This window comes from Varanus komodoensis, unplaced genomic scaffold (genome assembly GCF_004798865.1).
Source record: "Varanus komodoensis strain SLA01 unplaced genomic scaffold, ASM479886v1 scaffold44_3, whole genome shotgun sequence".
Taxonomy (NCBI): Eukaryota; Metazoa; Chordata; class Lepidosauria; order Squamata; family Varanidae; genus Varanus; species Varanus komodoensis.
Genome location: NW_025336010.1, coordinates 6,715,891 through 6,735,461, shown reverse-complemented (window position 1 = coordinate 6,735,461; position 19,571 = coordinate 6,715,891). Strand labels below are relative to the sequence as shown.

At 37.4% G+C, this 19,571-nt stretch overlaps 1 protein-coding gene across 2 annotated transcripts; it reads right to left on the bottom strand.

The window, feature by feature from the left end:
* Nucleotides 1-155: 155 nt before the first annotated feature.
* On the bottom strand, nt 156-18,864 carry PAIP2 (poly(A) binding protein interacting protein 2). Of its 2 annotated transcripts, none has more exons than XM_044444222.1 (4): nt 18,711-18,864; nt 10,487-10,646; nt 3,887-4,063; nt 156-1,238 (listed from the first exon to the last, which is right to left on the bottom strand). In XM_044444222.1, the coding sequence occupies exons 2-4, from the start codon at nt 10,622-10,624 to the stop codon at nt 1,182-1,184; spliced, it is 372 nt and encodes a 123-aa protein (XP_044300157.1). In that variant the 5' UTR covers nt 10,625-10,646; nt 18,711-18,864; the 3' UTR covers nt 156-1,181. The 2 variants fall into 2 exon arrangements, with proteins under 2 accessions (XP_044300157.1, XP_044300156.1); XM_044444221.1 differs by lacking the exon at nt 18,711-18,864 and adding an exon at nt 18,116-18,228.
* Between the last annotated feature and the right edge of the window lie 707 nt (nt 18,865-19,571).

The following is a 19,571-nucleotide window of genomic DNA, read 5'->3' as shown; positions in this document are numbered from 1 at the left end:
AACTGTAGATCCACCTTGATAGTTGTTTATCTTATGTTTCATTTTATCCTAGTAGCATTCATTACATCTTTTCTGTTAAGACAACCCCATCACCCCTTTCCTACAAAAACATGCCACAGGTTCTGGAAAAAATGAACAATCAGAAATCATCCAGATGTCATTTCTACTATTATTTATTTTTTTAAATATTTTTGAAAAAATATATTTTTTTACAATATTTTCAACTTAAACACTATTCACACTGAACACGTATGGCAGCTTAAGCTACCCAAATATGAAGTTTAAGAAGCCAAAACTGTTCTAGTTGTATTAAAAAAAAGTTGTGCTGTAGACTATTGTGTAGTGATGATTAATCAAAGCAAGGGAAAAGCACCACTCAAATCACTAATGCTAAAGTTTTACAGGTAACCCCAACTCTTAAAGTTGTAGTAGTTTTCATAGGCAGTGCCATGTTTCTGGATTCCTGGAAGAAACTGTGATGCTCAATCTCACATCACTTTAAATATAAATTCATAAGTGGGACAAACATTCCAACATGATAACTTGCTGTAAATACAATCTCATCTGCCAGTCTCTTTTTTTCCTCCATCAAATTTGTAGCCAAGATAAAGGACTCTGTACAGGTCTGTAAAAGTAATTCAGATATAGTACATCATTCACATTTTTCTCAAAAAAGAAGAGCATGAAGTAGTTTTTGCTTGATAATGGTAAGAGTTAGTAGCAGTACTGAAATACAGCGAATCTGCATAATCAGATATACCTTGCTTTTATTTTTATGTTAAGGCATTTTCAGGTGCATATCAACACCAACTCTTGTTTTAGTTAAAACAGACCACTCTTTGTCAAAGTCTGAATCCTTCTAAAAATATAATTGCAAGAGTTTCTCAGAAACTTGGTACTTTTCTCAAGTTGACTGGTGCTTCCTACCTCACTGTCTCCTTCACAAAAAGCCTGGTCCAATTTTGTCCATTTCACTTTCATTAATCTCTGACAGCAGTTGACTTAATAACAGTCTCAGCACTTTTATTAAGCATGCAAGACTAACAAAACTTTGGCAATGCGTAAGTGTAACACAGTGACAAGAAGAGAGCGCGTTTTAACAATTAAATCTTCTAATACTGGCTTCACAGTGTGGAAATTGTGCTACATCCACCAAAAGAGGGCCCAATCTACTCATATATTTAGTACTTCACCCCAGGAACAAACTCCTTTGCATTTGGATTCAGATTACTCTTGACCTGAAAGAGAGACAGATATTACATTTAGTTTATGGAGCAAGACCTGTCTTTTACATATTGGACTAAGGCTGAAGGAGCAAGATGTAGCTGTAGTCCCGGAGACAGTTTTATTGTAGAAGCATAAACTGCTGCCTTACAATAGGTCAGACTATATGACCACACAGTCCTCAATTTACTGTTTGCACTGGCAGTAGCTCAGGCACTCATTGTTCCTCATTATAACTGGAGTTATGGACCCCTGTCCAAAACAGTAAATGTATACCCTGTAGTACCATTTGTCAAAACCACAATGGAACCCCACTAATGCGGGACACAATTCCCTGCTTCTTGAATGCAAGGTGTGATGAAGCCTTGGATGCTCCATCTCACTTTGCCCACCTTTAATGAAGATGTATTAAAAACAGGGGTCTTCCGTGCCATCTAGAAATGTCATCTAGAAGTGCATCTTTACAAACAATATTTTAATGTGTTTGGTACAAGCTTATACATTTGTAGCCAAAAGCCAGGCTTACAATAAAAACTCCTGCTACAGTAGGGGCAGAACACCTTAATTTACAGGCACAGTGATATATCCTACATCATTAGCTTTGGGGTCCTTGCAGAAGAAAAAAATAAAAAGATATAAATATAATAATAAATAAGTTTAAAAGGCAGCCATTTAATTTAGACACTTGATCTTTAGTTTCTAGTTGTGAGCTTAAGCAAAAACAACAAAAGCATTAGCCTTCCAATGTATTTTTTTTAATGATTAGTGTTCATTTTACCTATGTCAGAGCCCTTCAGTGTCTCATTCTTGTTAAATTCTGCACATTAAATTTTATTACAACATGGTTAAGATTCACACATTTCTCTTCAAAACTTTAATATTACTACTGTTAACAGCAGAAACTTGTACATTTTACAGATATAGAATTTGGTAACTGCTGCAGAAATTTGTTGTTTCAAATAAAAATTCCTATGAGCCATTCCTCTTTACAATCAGCCTCCTGGGAAGGCAGAAAGCTATCTTAGAACTGAGAGCAACTTGATAATTCCAATGCATTTGAAACTGAGATAGCAATATTGCCCGTCTTCAAAGGGAGCTGATTTGCAAGACACATATCCAAGGAAGAAAGTCAGATATATAGCTGGTAACTCCTTGTACACTTCAAGAAGAAAATCTCAAAGCATCATGGAAGATCCAACAAGAAAGGCCAAGTACTCCAGCAGTCTGTGTATTACACCCAGCATTACAATTTACAACAATGAAAAAGTTTCACTGATTTGCATAATAGCATCCCAGTATTTAATAGGTTGAAATTTAGGCAAACTACATGAAAAACCAAATAAATAACCACCTAATTAGTGCCAAAACACTTCAATGCATCTTAAACTTACTCAAAGGAAAGTCCATCTGGGTTCGGTGGAACTCACTCTGCTACTTAATGTCTGTTCAGGATTTCAGTTACTTGGAATGATTACAAATGTGCCAGTGTCTTTGCAGGATTTTTTTTTTTTTAGAATTATGAAAGGCAAAGGTAGCAGATGCCATTTCCTTCAAAATGGTAACTGCATATTCTAAAACAATGTTTTTTCTTCAGAACTATTGCTGTAATCATATCCAAGTTTATGTACATATCCTTGATCAATACTGACTCATACAATTAAATGGGTTTCTTTAATTCGATGACAATCTAATAAGAACAGTGACAAATAAGAATATGTGAACATGAAATAGAGTTAAAAGTACGATATTCTTCAATTTTATTTTTTTATTTTTTTGGTTTTATTAAAGATTGTTTCTAACATCACCATAATCACAAGGGAGCTCAAGCTGCAAGTTTCAGACGTTTGTAGTACTAAGGTAGGATTGGAAAACGTCAGGACTGGGGACTGGACTGGACTTTCTTGTGGTCCAATTCCATGCTCAGCAGTTTCCAAGAGGGCCATGAGGTCTTCCCTTCATTAAAACCTTTCCCCCAACCACCAATCATTTAGTGTGCTCCCATTTTTTGCATCTATTTTCTCTCCATTCTGAAAGGCTGAAATGCCTCTCCTAAGCTTTAGTTACTGGGAGTAAGGAATTTTACATAAAATAAGCTGTCATTTTTAATTTTTGGCCCTGATTCTTTTGCTTTCAGCCATATACGACAGTGCTGCACTGAAATGGCTGCAAGAGGTTCAGCTGAGAAACTTGATATCAGCCCTTGAATGGTCTAAGCAGGGAAACTTGATATTAGCCCTTGAATGCTTCCTCCAGGGTTGATTGTATGACATGTGTTAGTAAAACACAAAGCATGCCTCCTGCTTCAGCACCAGACATCCAACAGGAATGCCACTGACTGCAAGAGCCACCATTACAACAACTCCAGAAGATCCCTTTCTTAACTATCTAGCCCTGGTCTGTATCTCCAGGACTCCTAATACTTCCAAATGCTTCCACATTCTTTTCAATGCCATGTGAGCATTAAAGGGTGCTTGAAGCTGGACTGTATGAGAAGAGAGCACAAGACTGAGGAGGTTTTGTTACAGAGATGCACTGACTTGGTTTGTACCAGGAACAATGTGAGGGAGGCCATGCTTGGTTACTACTTTTATGAAGTTACATTGGCAATGGTTTGAAGGCTATTTGGTTAAAATAAGTTTAACTTTTAAAACTAGGCACTTACCACCAGATCTTCCGGTGACGAACTGTCACTGATAACAAGATCATTAAACTGGTCCTGAATTTGATCCATTATTTGTGGGAGGTCTCTGGCTGGAATAAACCATTCATGCTCTTCCTCTTCCAGCATTTCTTGGAAGCAACGCTCTATAAATTCTTCTTCCCACAACTCCTCCTCAATCTGCAAAAGCAGCAAGGGAGAGAAACATTATAGCCAGCACCTGCTTAAAGCTTCTTCACACACATCAGGCACAGAAAATGCTATAGTTATACAGTATTCACCACCTACTTCACAGTATTTTCCTCTTGGAAAATGTGACATTTCTTGCAATACAGATAGATCTAGCAAGAGTCCCTAAAAATCTTTCCCATAAGTAACCTTAATTCTAATTTTTATTTTCTGAACATGAACAGAATACAAGAAGAAAAGTATATGTAAAATAAAGTAAAATAGAATAAAGTTGCCAAGGGATTTTAAATAACTACAACCAATACATTCAAGCCCACAAATGTGAAAGAGACCAAAAATATCTATCATTCAGCACTGTATGGAATTTCAGAAAAGAGGGAGTTATTCTGTACACGAACAATTTTTCCAATCACTTTAAGTCAATTACAGATCTTCAACTACTTTTTAAAGAGCTCCCTTTTACATCTCATTGATTGTACTGAGTATAATAGAATTTCCATTTGTCATTAAATTCTTTAATCGGTCTTCTATTTATATAATTAGTTAATTTTGCTATCATTACATATTCTGCCAGCATATTTTTTCATTATTCAGTTGTTGGGGATTCTGATGATTTCCATTTAGAAGCAATTATAATTCTTGCTGCAGTTTTCATATATTTAAATAACTCTGACGTATTCTTTGAAAAATTCTCTGGCGTTATATTAAAAAACATTCTTAGGGCTTATAGGAAAATTTGTTTTAAAAGTTTTTTTTTGTATTTCCACATGTATCAATTTCCAAAATCTTTTAATTGTTTCACAAGTCCATCATATATGGCATAAAGTCCCATCTACCCTGTTACATTTCTGACATTTTCCATTGTAATACTTATCTATTTTTTTCAATACAGATAAGAAGTAATATTTGGAGTAATATACCACTGATAAAACATTTTATACCAATTTTAATGCTTGACTAGCTGTGAATTTAATGTCTTCCTTTCATAAAACTTCCCACTGACAAGATATTTTTTTCTCCAAGATTTTGTTTCCAATTGTCATACATTTGTCATACATTTCTTGTCTTGCTGATTTTCAGTGACATGCAGTAACCACTGTTTGCACAGTCTTCTTATTAGATGATCATTCTGTTGTATAAACAACTTTTCAAAATCTGTCAAATCTCTTAAAGAACTTTTCTCTGATTGTATTTCCCCTTTCAAACTTGTAATCAGTTGATGATAAGCAAACCACTGTATATTTTTTCTCTTAATCTTTTAGTTGTTGCCAAGATTCATCCTTGTTGATCAATCATACCTCCCATAAATTACAAAACCAGAGGAGACATTGGAGGGCTATTTCTTTTCTCATGCAATACCAAATTTTTATTAGGTTGTCTCTTAGCACATGATTATTATTTGATATCAGGCCTTCTTAACCAACTCTTTAACCCATAAGAGATTGTGTATTCCATCTTCAAAATCTGCTATTTCTAACTTCACTTGCCTATCATTAGTATTTATAATCTAATCTGCAATACAAACCAGGCCAACTGCATAGTAGCATTGCTTTGAATTAGGTACTACAAGGCCTTTTCATCCTAAAGGATTTTAAATTTAATCCTCAGCTTTTTGCCATTCCAAATAAATGTATTTAGTTGTCTTTGCCAGTCTTGGAGAGTTTTTCCCAGTATAGCAACTAGTATCATCTGAAACAGAAAGTTCAATTTAGCTGGTACATTCCTTTTTATAATGGGCATTCTTCCCAACCATGATGCTTTTAGTTTAGTCCGTTTTTGTAAATTTTTGGATCTTCATCCACATTATTTGATAATTATCTTGAAATAGTGTATCATTATGTCCTGTGATATTTACCCTGAAGCATTTAACTGGGTTTGAGGTAATTTCCCATCCTGAAATCTTTTATACTTTCCACTTCCTGCTTTGTTGCAAATTTTAGTAAAATTTTTGTTTTTTTCTTACTGATCTTATAGCCTGAATAGTATCCAATTTTTTCTATTTGCTCTATTATATACGGTATAGACTGATGTGGATTTAGAATAGTCAAGTCTATGTCATCAGCATAACATTTCATTTTGCATTCTTCACCTGTTTTAAAGCCTTTAATTTTTGGGTCTTGTCTCATCTTTTTTGCTAAAATTTCCAGTACAAGAATAATTAAGAGAGGCAGTAAAAGGCATCCTTGGCGTGTTCCCTTTTCCATTTGAAAACTGTCAGTTAATACGCTGTTCATTAAAATCTTAGCATGTTGTTCAGTATAAACTGCTTGAATCCAATACAAAAAGCTTGAGCCACAGTCTAAATATTGGAGAGTTTTCGTTAAAAAGGGCCAAGATGTTATCAAAAGCTTTCTCCGCATCTGAAAAGATAAATGCAACTTTCTTCTTCTTGACCCATTCAATTGCATCAATCACAAAACGTATATTTCATATACCTTTTTTGGAACAATTCCAGTCTGATCTGTGTTTATCTGCTTTTCTATACATTTCCTTACTCTCTGCCATTACTGAGGTAAAAAGGTGATTATATTCTTTATGTATCAATGTTATATGAGCTTCCTGCCATGTCTCTCTTCTTTAATGTCATTCATTACTTGTTGAAGTGGTAACATTTTTTTCCTCTAAGCACTTGTAATACATAGCAGTAAATCTGTTGGGGCCAGACACTTTGCCTTTTTAAAATTTTCTAATAGCTTGTGATAGTTCTTGAACAATATTATCATTATTTTCCTCTGCTCAGGGGTGTATTTCTCAAGTCATGTTTCTTTAATATACTGCTCCATTTCAGCTTCTGAGGCCGATTTTAAAAAAAAATATAAATTTGCAAAAAAATAGCAAATTGGCCATGGATTTCCTTATCAACATATGTTATCCCATTGTCTTTTTCTGTTTCTTTAAGAAAATATGCTAACAATCTTCTCAGTATATTTGCATGTTCAAAGTGTTTTTGTTTTAAAAATCTCAACTTCTTTTGTATCTCCTCTGCCTCTATCATTTCTAATTGATTTCTTAGTTGACTGAGTACAGTTAAGATTGATTTATCTTGTTTTTTTAAGATTATTCTTTAGTATTTGACTTCATTCCAGAATTCCTTTTCTTTGTTCTGATTACTCTCTCTTTTTATTAGACATTATTACTAAAAGTGTCCTCTCATACAAGCTTTACTGGCTTCCCATATTGTAGCTATAGAGGCATCACTTGTATATTTGGTCTGAAAAATTCTTCCAGTACTACTTCTGACTTTGTCAAGATATCGTCTTGTAACAAAAGGTTGTCATTAAGTCTCCATCTTCTTCCTCCAACTTGTTTTCCCACCATATAATCTCCAATGGGTTGTGATCAGAAAGTGTCTTGGGTTGGATCTTTAGAGCCTCTAGATTCATAATTTTTTAGATATTTAACAGTTTTTAGATATTGATCCTTGAGTATGTCTGATGTTTATCAGAAAAAAATATACTCTCTAGCTCCAGGATTTTTGAATCTCCATGTATCTTCTAAATGTACCATTTCCATGTAATTAAAAACATTTTTAGGAAGTATGCTCCCTTTTACTTTTTTAGATTTGTCCTTGTTAGAGTCTAATAACTCCATTCATATCACCAATAACCAAAACTTCTTGAAAATCCAACACTGTTTTTTTTCATAAAATTTTTCTTTTGCATCTTTTGGAGCATATATCATTGCCAATGTATTTATCTTCCCATTTGGGAGTCTTATCTTCAAAACATGAAGTATTCCTTCTGAGTCTTTTAATTCCTCTACAGCTTTTAAACCTTGATTATTAATATAAATAGCAACTCCTTTCTACTTTCTGTCAGCTGAGGCTTCATACACTTTGCCCATCCTCTTATAATTCAAAATATGAGCAATTTTTTTCTTTATATGAGTTTCTTGAATACATATTATATCTTCCCTTTGTTTCCTTAAAATGTTGAAGGCTTTAGTTCACTTGGAAGGAGAGTTCTTTCCATTCATATTTATTGATAAGATCTTCATTCTGTCTCTGTTATTCAATTTAAGGAGCTTAAACAATTATCTCTTTTCAAATTCATTAACAATATTTTAAAGCATTTTCAATCTTCCTGCCAGAGTCTTCAAAATATCTTCTGATTCAGATTGCGATTCTTCTCCATTTTCTCTGTCAAGCTCCATTTGTTCACCATCAAACCTCCAATTCAGCCTTTCTTTCCTTCGTTAATTCTTCTCTCCTCCTCTTCCCTCGTTCACACATCTGACTTTCGTATTTCTTTTTAACTATAAATAAGCTCACAAATTTAGCACAACACCTTAAAGCAGAAGAGTTTGGGGGGGGGCGGGGGAGAGAAGCAGCAAGAAACAGATAAGGTCAATTTGTCAGCCTTCTAAAAGTGTCATAGTTACTAGTCACATTCTATCTCTACTGATATATTAATCTGTTAAAAAGACACATTGTCCTAAGATTTTTTTTCAGCAACTTGTTTCAATAGCAGGGGACTTTGGCTTCTGTTTCATCCAAGTCCAAGAGGTGGCACCAATGGCCCCCAACTCATTTTATTCTGCCATTTGCTTAATTTTGTGTGGGAGATCGCAGCCTCCCAAAGTCTCAACTTCAATCAGAGCTGTCTGGGAGGCACAGTTGTCCTTCAAGACATGTATGTCCCAGTTTGAAAACAACAAAAAGGACAACAAAAAAAGCACTTTTGAACATCCAGCAGCTCCCACCATTAAAAAAAAAAATGGTGACAAAAGAAGGGAGACAGCTATTTCTCTCATCACACTGAAGCTTTAGCTGTATCAAGGTCAGTTTTCAGTATCCATAATTCTTACTTTCTTAAATAAAGATAACAGATAGCTTTGCAACTATTAGAGTCTTATTAAAATTCAGGCAGAACATCAAGAAAGTGTCCATTTCAGAGTTCTTTCCAAATACATAAATGGAAATGCCTTAAGAATCTGAACTGCAGTTAAAATCTTAGTCTCAGGTCTGAGCTGACCGAAAGGCACAACTGTCCTTCATCACAATTCAGAAATCACAAAACAAACATAAAACATCCCAGCTTTAATATCCTCAGCCATGAAAAGGTCCATTTTTATCATCCAGTTTTCAGTTTCTTAAGCAAAGACATCAGCCAACTTTGCAGCTGGTAAGATTCAGTTGAAGTTCAGTTAAAGCATCATTAATTATCAAGAAATTGTCCATTTCAGAATCCTTTTCAAATATGCAAACAAAAATGCTTTAAGGGGCTAAGTTGCAGCAAGTTAGAGTATTATTCCCATGGCACAAAAACTAAAATAAAGTAAAAAAGAACAGTATGAAAAAGGCAGAAGAGAAGTAGAAAGGAAAAAGTAGTATATATCGGGGGGGGGGGGGTCCAACATGTTTCAGTTTACCTTATCTGGCCATCTCACTGTATTCAGAGCTATAGACCACCTGTCATTTAGAGAGCCCACCTGTCATTTAGAGAGGTGAAGACCCTCTCAAAGATTATTTATAAACGTCTAAATGAAATAAAGGTATGGAGCAGCAAATATTATTACTGCTGTCGAGTCGCCATTCCTTTGGAAGTTGAGTAACCTTAATTTTATTATGCTAGTTATGAGCATGTTTCTTTCTGATGTTTATATGCTACCCAATAATACAAGTCTTCTGGGTGCCTTATGATCACCAGATGTTTTGGTTGCACAATATGTCACTTCCTCTAGCTCCTATCCCACAAAAGCTTACAACAGATTGTATGTAATGTGCTGCAGGCAACCTACAGGAAACAAAATGCAAACCCTGAAAAACAATCCTGGAAGCTATTAAAACACACCACACGTATTTCTGAACAAAGGCAGTAGCCAATGCTGCCCACACACCAGTGGGACACATGGCTAATGTCCAGGAAGCTACTGGTTCTTAAAGCAATCAGAAATAAACTGAAACTTCCATCTCCAAGTATGGTTGGTGAGTAGATGGTAGGTGAGTAGATATCACAAAGGGAGCTCTGCAGATTTACCCCATTCAGGAAATGAGCGTTTCAGCATTTTTCCAGGGTACCTTAGAAGGTGCTAGCAGTGGATGCCACTGGCACAACAGAATGAGTACTGCTCAGGGTTCATTTCTCAATGGGCTTTTAATTATTCTTCTGGTTCTTGTAAAATTCTGATGTTGAAATGTGGTAGTTAAGACAAGGGTATGAACACAGACAATTCTGACCATGCCAGTTGTGTATTTATGTAGCATCTACAACCAAAATACTGTGCTAAGTAGAGAAGCATACTCCATCAAGGGAAAATAACTGCAAGGCAACAATTCTTACAAGAGGACTGAGTTTACAGAAAATGACAAAACGTCTTCCAATATTTTTAAAGAAATGTAACAGTAAATGATGTTTTCCTTAGAGATATAGTGGGATCTCCAAATTTCTTTTCCAGTCATATCTCCTAGCCCACCTGTCTGTTGAACTCCTCTTCATTTTCCATCCACATGTACTCAGCAAATGGATTATCATCTTCATGAGAGTGACCATTCATGATCACATCTTCATTAATAATGCTTGGACTAGTACTCCTGCGACTTGGGTCTTTCATGTTTGTGCCTTTGAGCTTAAACCTGAAAGAAAAAGGCACAGAAGTTAACATAGGAAGCCACCGTATACCTGGTGAGGCCATTGATCCATCTAGTCCAGTTTTGCTGACACAAAGCAGAACCTTCAGAGTTTTAGGCAGGACACTTTCGTAGGCCTACTTGGAGATGACAGGGATTGAACATGGAATCTTCTGCCTGCAAAGCATGTCTTCTCCCACTGAAATATTGCCCCTCTCCAAGACTTTCAGTCAAATCTATGAATGCATTCACTTGAATGTGAGTCCCACTTGACTTCATTGAAGTTTCAAGTATGTGTTATGACTACAGCTTTAAATTAACTCGCATCTTCATTTTATAAATATTTTTGTAAACTTTACAGTTCCCATTTTAAACTGCAATGTGAGCTCCTTGTTGTGAAGAAAAGGAAGAAAAGGCAATGGGGAGGGTAGGCACAAGTTCAAGGATTCACCCAGTGCCTGTAATGCTGGAAAAAAACCCTGCTCCAGGTTTGCTCCTGCTTAGTCACCTCCCTTTTGTCAAGCGGAGACATGGCTCCAGTATGCACAGGCAGATAACAAACAGGAGGCCCTACACAGACACTGAGAATGCAGCAGCTGAAAGCACTGCTTACAAATGTACAAGAAACAAACACAGAAGGACAACGAATGCAGCAAACAAGCATGAAAGAACTGCCAAGCTTAATTAAAGCTCAATGCTTTTCAGAATACAAATTTTCCTTCCTTGAAGCAATCAGCAGCTTGAAAGAACGAACTCCTTAGCTATCTTATTATGAAATCAGTAATGAGTCTGCTAAGGAGTTTGCCCTTGCATATTGCTAATTGCCCCTAAGAAAGGAAATCTTGTTTTCAGAAACTCACGAGGTTTTAGTAAACACTGGCACTTCTGAAAACAGTTTCTTCCTTGCTCATCTGCTGGGGAAAAAAAATCAGCATACTAATTTTAGCATGCACAAAGAGCTATGCTTAAGATATATCAGTGCTGTCCAACCTTGTTTAACTTTCAGGGAGGGAACCATTTAAGTTTAGTGTCTGTCAATGCATTAAACTGTTTCAGCCATGCTCTTTCACTAAAAATGGTTCTACCTTATAATTTAACTTATACTTTATCCCTAGTTATGCTTGCAATTGATACAACACTGAAACTAATCCATTTAAGAGGTATGCATCTATTATGCTACCCATTCATGTTTGAAATAATACATTTCTGGATGTGGAAAATGTACAGTTGTCCATTGGTGCCTGCACTGGGATTTCATTACCTCTGCATTCAAAGGGAGCTGTTAGGTCCTTGACCTATAAAAACCTTAGAGAATATTTCCTCTTTTGTTTGATCTTATTTAACATCAGAGTGCACCTTCCAACCCTTTGTCAGCTCTTTATTGTTCTACCCTGTGCCAAATGAATAGTGAAGGGCAGGCAGAAGGAATTTAGTATGGCTAATTCTGCTGCCCTCTGGAATTGCATGGGAAATGGTGCTGAGGAAAGGGGGATCTAGCAAAAACCCAGGCTCTAGTGTACCTCAGTCCTTTTCATGATTGGAACAAACACTTCTATTTATTGAAGCTATGGTCTGAATCAGTCCCATAAAGAATGTTGAAAACCAGGTTTAAAGCTTTGTTGGAAATACTGTCCTGCCATCCCAATAAGAAACACCCATTTGCTGAAGTGATGAATTTTGCATTTAAAAATAAGTCCATATTTAAAGGATGTTATCTAAGTATTAAAAACAACAGCAATGCTTGCTAGATTTTTCTTTTAAGATTCAAGATCAGTATTCAACTTTTGCCCTGAAATATTTAGAATCAAAACAAATTTAAGGGTTTCATTATACAGTATAATAAAATCCTGTAATATTCTATATTGGCTGACATGTACTGAGGAACAGAAACCTAAGACAACTTATTGTGAACATAAATGGCACTTTTATTGTTATTTGTTTTTTATTTATTTACACTATATTTAACATCCAAGTTTATCACCATTCCCATATATGTAAACTATGTAAGCAATCCCCATTGTAGTAATGTAGCATTTTTCTCTTTCCAGAGATTTGTAGAACATATAGTCTCAAAAGGTTAAAAAAAGTTAATTCAAATGCATATCTTGCAAAATATTCAAGTTTCTAACCAAAGCATCTATAATCATTACATGCAAACAAAAGCCTACTTCACAGAATCAGTATACTTATAAAACAGAATTAGCTTGGGAATCTATAGATTGCTAATCACCTTAGAAATTTCATCATGTTCCTCTCTCCATTTGCAACATTCAAAGGAAGCTGTGTTTAAGTACAGACTTCCCCCTGGCAGCTCTATGTCTCTTCCTACTGGATACTGCTACATAGTAATTTGATGTCAGATGAGATTGTGACCTCACAAACCTCACCTGTGAATGATGACGTAAAATGTGATCAAATACCAAATACTTCTACAACTTTGCTCTAAAAGAACAGGTTTTTCATCTGTCCTGCAATCTATATCACTGTTACCCACAAATCAAAGGGTGCACTAAAATCAGAGTGTTCAAATGCAAAAGAGAAGGTTCCTGTTTCTTTAATCTTTATTATGTTTTTATTCTGTTCTTCCTTTGAAGAGCTTAGAACAGCTTACATGTCTTTTCCAACAATGCTTTGGGCACAACAGCTCTTCTTTTAATATACAGAAGAGGACCTTTCAGTAGGTCAAGCTTTCCTTACAGTTCCCCTAGTTGTTCTTATTAGATAAGACTTTTTCTTCATTTGTTTCCGGATATCCTATATTAGCAATTTTCAACCCATATATCAAAGAACGCCAAGGTTCCTCCAGAAGCTTATTAAGAGATTCCTCAAAGAGACAATTAGTGGGGACCAAAGAATTTCACTGGAAAACAAGGCTGTTCATCATTCCCCCATATTCTCCAACATTGCTCAGACACGGGGCAAAGCTGAAGATGTTCTCGGGCACACCCTTACTTGGTGTATAAAAATTGGTATGTCCTGGATGAAGTTAGTGAGTATTCCTCTTCATGACCAGTCTTTCATAATAGTTGGGGTTCTACAGCAGATATGGAATTCTTCAGATGATGTGCAAAGTTGGGAAAAACAGTGAACAAATACTGCATTAAGCCCAAATAAATACTAGTGAATTTTTTTTGTAAGCCTCAGTGGTTGACTCCCTTTAAAAATTACATATATAGAGCCAGCATACAGTACCCATTTTTTTAAAAAAATGGAATTGGTTAGAACCAACAAAAGATGGAAGTTCTAAGAGGCTGTCAGCAACTCCTGAAAATTGAAGGTCTGGATTACTTCCTCCTGCTAAGAAAAATGCTTGCAGCTACCCTGCTCCCTTTCTCACCACTAAATCGTTGTATATCGTGCATTACTAATTGAATTGAACCTTTCTGGATCCTTGTTCTTCCCCAAAGAACTAAGAACAGATGTTATATAGCCAAACAAAACACACTGAATGTAAAAATTCTGCCTCAAATACCAGTCAATGCTAAACCTTAAAAATGGTGCCTAATATGACACAAAATATTCCAGCCTTTGCCAATTTCTTGCAGCAAAATGCTAAAGATAAGTTTAGGTTAACTTTTTAATTAACAATGGTTTTCTTAGATTTTAATTATGCAAAACAAACCTGAATTTCTTATCAGGAAAAACAGCACATAATAAATGTCAGAGCCACAAGTATCCTGTGTAACATGTTGTCTGGCATGTGTTATAAGTTAGGAAGTGATGCTCTGTGCTACAGCAAATTCAAAGTGATCTCCTAAACCAAGATGGAGTGGTAGTATCCATGCTACAAAATCTCTCAACAGCAATAGTGACATTTCAGTTTTGCAAAATTGCCATGTTGCAATGCCTTGAAGCCACCCATAGTAAAGAATCAGCAGAAACCAAATATTTTGCATACTAAGTATTATTAGCATCCCATACACCTCCACTGAAAATGACTTTGGAAAAGAAGCCATCATATACAGCATTCCAAACATGAAAGGGACAAAAAATCTATGCGATCCCTTATTATGAGGACGATCTGTGAATCAGCAATTCATTTTAAGCAGACATGGACTATTTTTCTTAGCTTTGGCCGCCTTGGTAGCCTAAGTTCAGAAACGTCAAACAATTCTGGTATAGCACAATGATCGAGCTGGGAAAGCCTTAAATCAAATTTCATCTTAGCCATAAATTCACTAGTAGCTCACAGTCAATTCAGGGATATTACTAGCCCACCTAGTAGAGTGGATAGAGTAAAATCAGAGTCAAGCTAAAAAAAGATAACCGATAGAAACATAGTACCAAAATATAACTTAAGTGACATCCCCAACAAATTTACACTCCCCATAAAGAACAGATTTGCATTGCTCAACTGACTGGAACACAGAACTGTGTACCAAAACAAGAGACATTACTAGGAAAGAATTCCAGAAGACAATTTCTGCAGCAACCTATATGGATGACAGAGAAAACATAGTTGCAAAGGACAGGCAAAAAGCAAAACCAACGGTAACAGAAATAGGGTCAGAATCCTGAATGCAACTTTTCAGTGACTATCACATAGAGACAAAAAGAACTATTGCAGTGATTTGTGCAAAGAAATAGAGGAGAGTAACAAAAGGGGAAAAACAATAGACCTCTTTCAGAAGATCTAACAAATCAAAGGGAAATTCAAACCTAGACTAGCAATGCTAAAAGACAAACAAGAGAAAATATGATCAGACTGGGAGAAAATAAAGAGAAGATGATAAGAATATTCAGAAGAGTTGAAAGGATGACAGACTTTTTAAAAGCAAAATCATATGAAGAACAGCCTGCAATATTAGAAAGCGAAGTGGAAGTGAAGTGAAAACACTTGTAAAGAATGAAGCACCTGGAATAGATAGGTTATCAACAGAACTATTCCAAGCTGCGGAAAATGAACCAGTCCAAATCCTAACAAAAATATGTCAACAAATACGGAAAGCAAAGCCTTCACCTGTGTGGATCACAAGAAACTATGGATGGTCCTGAAAGAAATGGATGCACCTCTGCACTTGACTGTTTTGATGTGTAACCTTTATAATGGACAAGAAGTTACAGTTAGGATGGAATAATTTCCCACAGGCAAAGGGGCCAGACAAGTATGTATCTTATCTTCCTATCTCTTCAATCTGTACACAAAACATCTCATCTCATAAGGAAAGCTGAATTAGAATCGAGGAGTGAAAATTGATGGAAGAAGCATAATTAATTTAAGATATGCAGACGATACCACACTACTGGAAGAAAGTCGCAATGGCTTGAAATGACACCTGATAAAAGAAAAAGCAGAAAATACAAAAGCGGTACTGCAGCTGCATATTAACAAAAATCATGTCCACAGCAGAATTGCAGAACTTTATGGTTAAAAATGAAGAAACTGAAATTGTGAAAGATTTCACATAACTTGGCTCAGTCATTAAGGCAAAGGGAGACTGCAGTCAAGAAATCCAAAGAAGATTGAGACTTGGAAGGGCAGCAGTGAAAGAACTGAAAAAGATAATCAAGTGTAAGGACATTTCACTAGAGACCAAGGTCAAGATTAACCACACTGTTGTATTTTCAATCACAATGTATGGACATGAAGGCTGGACAGTGAAGAAAGCTGACAGAAAGAAAATTTGTACATTTGAAAGTTGGTGCTGAAAGGATGGCTTTGTGGATCCTTTTGATCCTTTGCAGCCAACAGAAAAATGAACAAGTGGTTCCTTGATCAAATCAAGTCATAGCTTTCCCTGGAAGCAAAAACAAACAAACAAAAAAAAAAAAAAAAAAAAACAAAAAACAAAAAACAAAACCTGAGGCTATCATAATTCGGACATATCATGAGAAGGCAAAACTCACTGGAGAAAACAAGTTAGGGAAATCTGAAGGCAGAAAATGAAAGGAAAGCCCAGATATGAGATGGACTGAATTCATACAGAAAGCCACAGCTTTGAGTTTGCAAGAGAGGGATGTGATATTTCCTGGTTTCCCCTCCTTCTGCAATCTCCAGTGCCACCTCTCCCACTGTTCTGGAGCATCCCCCAGTCCTCCAGACTTTTTCTGAAGAGACAGGAAGGACAGGGAGTCAAGAAAATCAATGAAGATCTCCTCCTCCCATATTGTGCCACCAGAGATGGTTCACTATATCAGAATCCTGTCCAGAGAAGGAAAACAATGGATCCAAGCTATGAAAGATACAGCTGCACTGATCTAGTAAGAGATTCATTTACAAAGCACCCTTTTGCTTGTTTAGCCAATACAGAAGCATATCTGGATGCACATCCCCAACGCTACTGCAGTGATGACCCATGCCCCACCAAACTGGCCAAATGAGTCTTCTGATGCAGATATAGAGCCATAGCCGGAGCAGCTATGCAGCCAAGACTATAGTGGCATTATGGGTTGCATGCAGCATATATTCAACTCATCGACTATTATTCAATCTCAGATGCTAATATATCCCTAGATCCCTATAGTAAGAACTAGAGTGACAAAGGAGAACATATTTTAAGTTTAAATGGTTATCACTTGGGTGTCTTTCCCCCAAAATGCAGCAGCAGACCATGTTAAACACAGTCCTCACAATCATACCAAGGAAGGTTCATCCTTTTTCCAACAGTGGTAGCATCAAAAAGACAAAAGGTGTAACTTCAAACTGGGACTCAAAAATAGAAGTTTATTATAGCATGCCTGATGTGTTCTTTATTTTAAAATATTGCAAAAGTTCAAGAAAATGCCCTACACTACCTTCCCCCACCATCCAAATAATTCAGTGAAAACCTGCTACAGTGGAACAGTGGCCAGACAGACATCTCCCGCAACCTCACAAACAAGTTGTTCTCCGATTGCCCCTACTCTTTATTCTGTAGCAACTGATATTCAGTGGTACATAACCTCTGTACATCGAGGTTCCTTTAAGTTACCTCACCCAAGCAGATAGATAAATTCATAGCAAACTGGGGGGTTTAGTGTTGCACCAGGAGTCATGGCACACAGATTCAAAACCACACACACCCATCATGTAACCTTAGGCCTCCCATGCCCCATAAAAGGAGGCTCTCTCCTTCCCAGTCACCCTCCACACTTACAGGGTGAGAGAGAAGGACAGGGCTAGCACGGTTCTCCTCTCACATGTTTACAGAATTCAGCTTCCTTAAAACTATGTATTTCGCCCTCATACACTTTACAGCACTATTGTGAAAATAAATCTGCCACTGGAGCCATGTATATAGCCTTGAACTACATGGATATTACCAAATTTAAAAATGTGATGATGATAAAAAGTCCATGCAAACATGTTTCCAGGTGGTTCCCTCAAACAAGCAGTTGCCAAATTGAGACCTCCTTGGCTTCAGCAAGATGTGACCTCAGCCCAAGTCCTGTTAAACCAAAGTTAACTGTATGGTTAGGCAGTACTTTCTTTCACCTCTCCTAAATTTACTGCCAATAGTACCATCTGGTACACTCAAATCCTGGTGGAGCTATACCTCTCTAGAAAAAGCATCGTCGTCTTTTTGCCTGTACGAAACCCAGACACTTCAGCCTTTCCTCTCACAGAAGGGGCTCGAGCACAGCCAGGACCAGCCAGATCAGCCAAGGCAGCGACGCATGGCACACCAGGTCTGGACTCAACAAGACGGGACGGGGACGCTTCTGCACCTAAGCCAGCCCCGCTCCTCCGCCGCACTCCGCCCGCTCGCCCTCTTTGTTCGCCTCCTAAAGACGGTCAAGGCCCCGCCTCCGGGGGGAAGAGACAGGAACGGGGGGAACAGCCCTGGAAAAGAGACCGAGCTATCCCATCATGCACCACGCCCCTACGGACAGGTAGTACGCTTCCCGGGGTCCCCGGATGGAAGATAGAAGGGGAAAGCATCAAGAAAAAAAGCCATGCGAGAGCTCGACCCCCAACAGAAGGTGGGCTCGTCGAGCCTTCTAGCTAGCCGGCCGTCAGGGTTTTCGTCTTTCTGCATCCATTCTTCCCTCAAGCAGCCCCAGGATGCATGAAGGGAAAAGAAATAAATGATTGTCCCTCAGGAGTATTCAGCACCTTCCCTCCCTGTGTTTCTTTTCCCTTTGGCGCACCTCGTATGGAAGTGGGACAGACGCAGAGGCTCCAAGCTGGCCGTCGCTCCTCACCCTTCTTTATTTGGCTCCCCTCCTTCCTTCTCCTTTGCCACCCCCTTCTTTCGGAAGCACAACAACCACCCTAGGCCGGACATGAAATCACTTCCGTCGGCTGTGCGCATGCGCTTTACCGTCACTTCGCAAGAACCTTAATTTCCGGCTAAAAATCGAACCGATTCTCGATTCTCTTGCAAAGGGTACAGAACTAGTGATGATAGAGTCTAGCCCATGGACTAGAGCGCCACTCCAGAGACTCGGAGCTCATGTGAGGGTGGCTTTCTGTTTGAACGGAGGTAGTGAGATACTGAGTCAACTGCCTGTGATCGCCATTCTTCCCAGAAAAACATTAAAACAGGATTCTAGTTTTAGAATGCTGTATTGGAAAGTCAGCTTCGACTTTTAAGGCATAATCGAGACAAGCAATTTCCTTCCCACTACAAGAACGAATTATGTAGCACTTTACAGGCATGTTTACTCAGAAGTAATCCCCAATGGGTTTTTCTCCCAGATAAGCATGTTTAAGATGGCAGCTCGAATGCACAATATTATGCATGTTCAGACAGCAAAAAAGCTGGCTGGGGGAATAAACGTTGTAGCACTTTTTTCTGCCTCAACATGCATAGAATTGTAAGGCTAACATTAATTATGGGTTTAAGAAATACCTTCAAAACACGTACTATGGAACAGATCTGTCAGTGCCTAAGGTGTGCTCTTGCAATATAGGTGTTGACTGCGATAAAAAGCAAGCAGTTATTGCTACGGGTGCAAATGATTGCTACTTCTTTGTAAATGTTTGAAATATGTTAGGGACTTTTCACA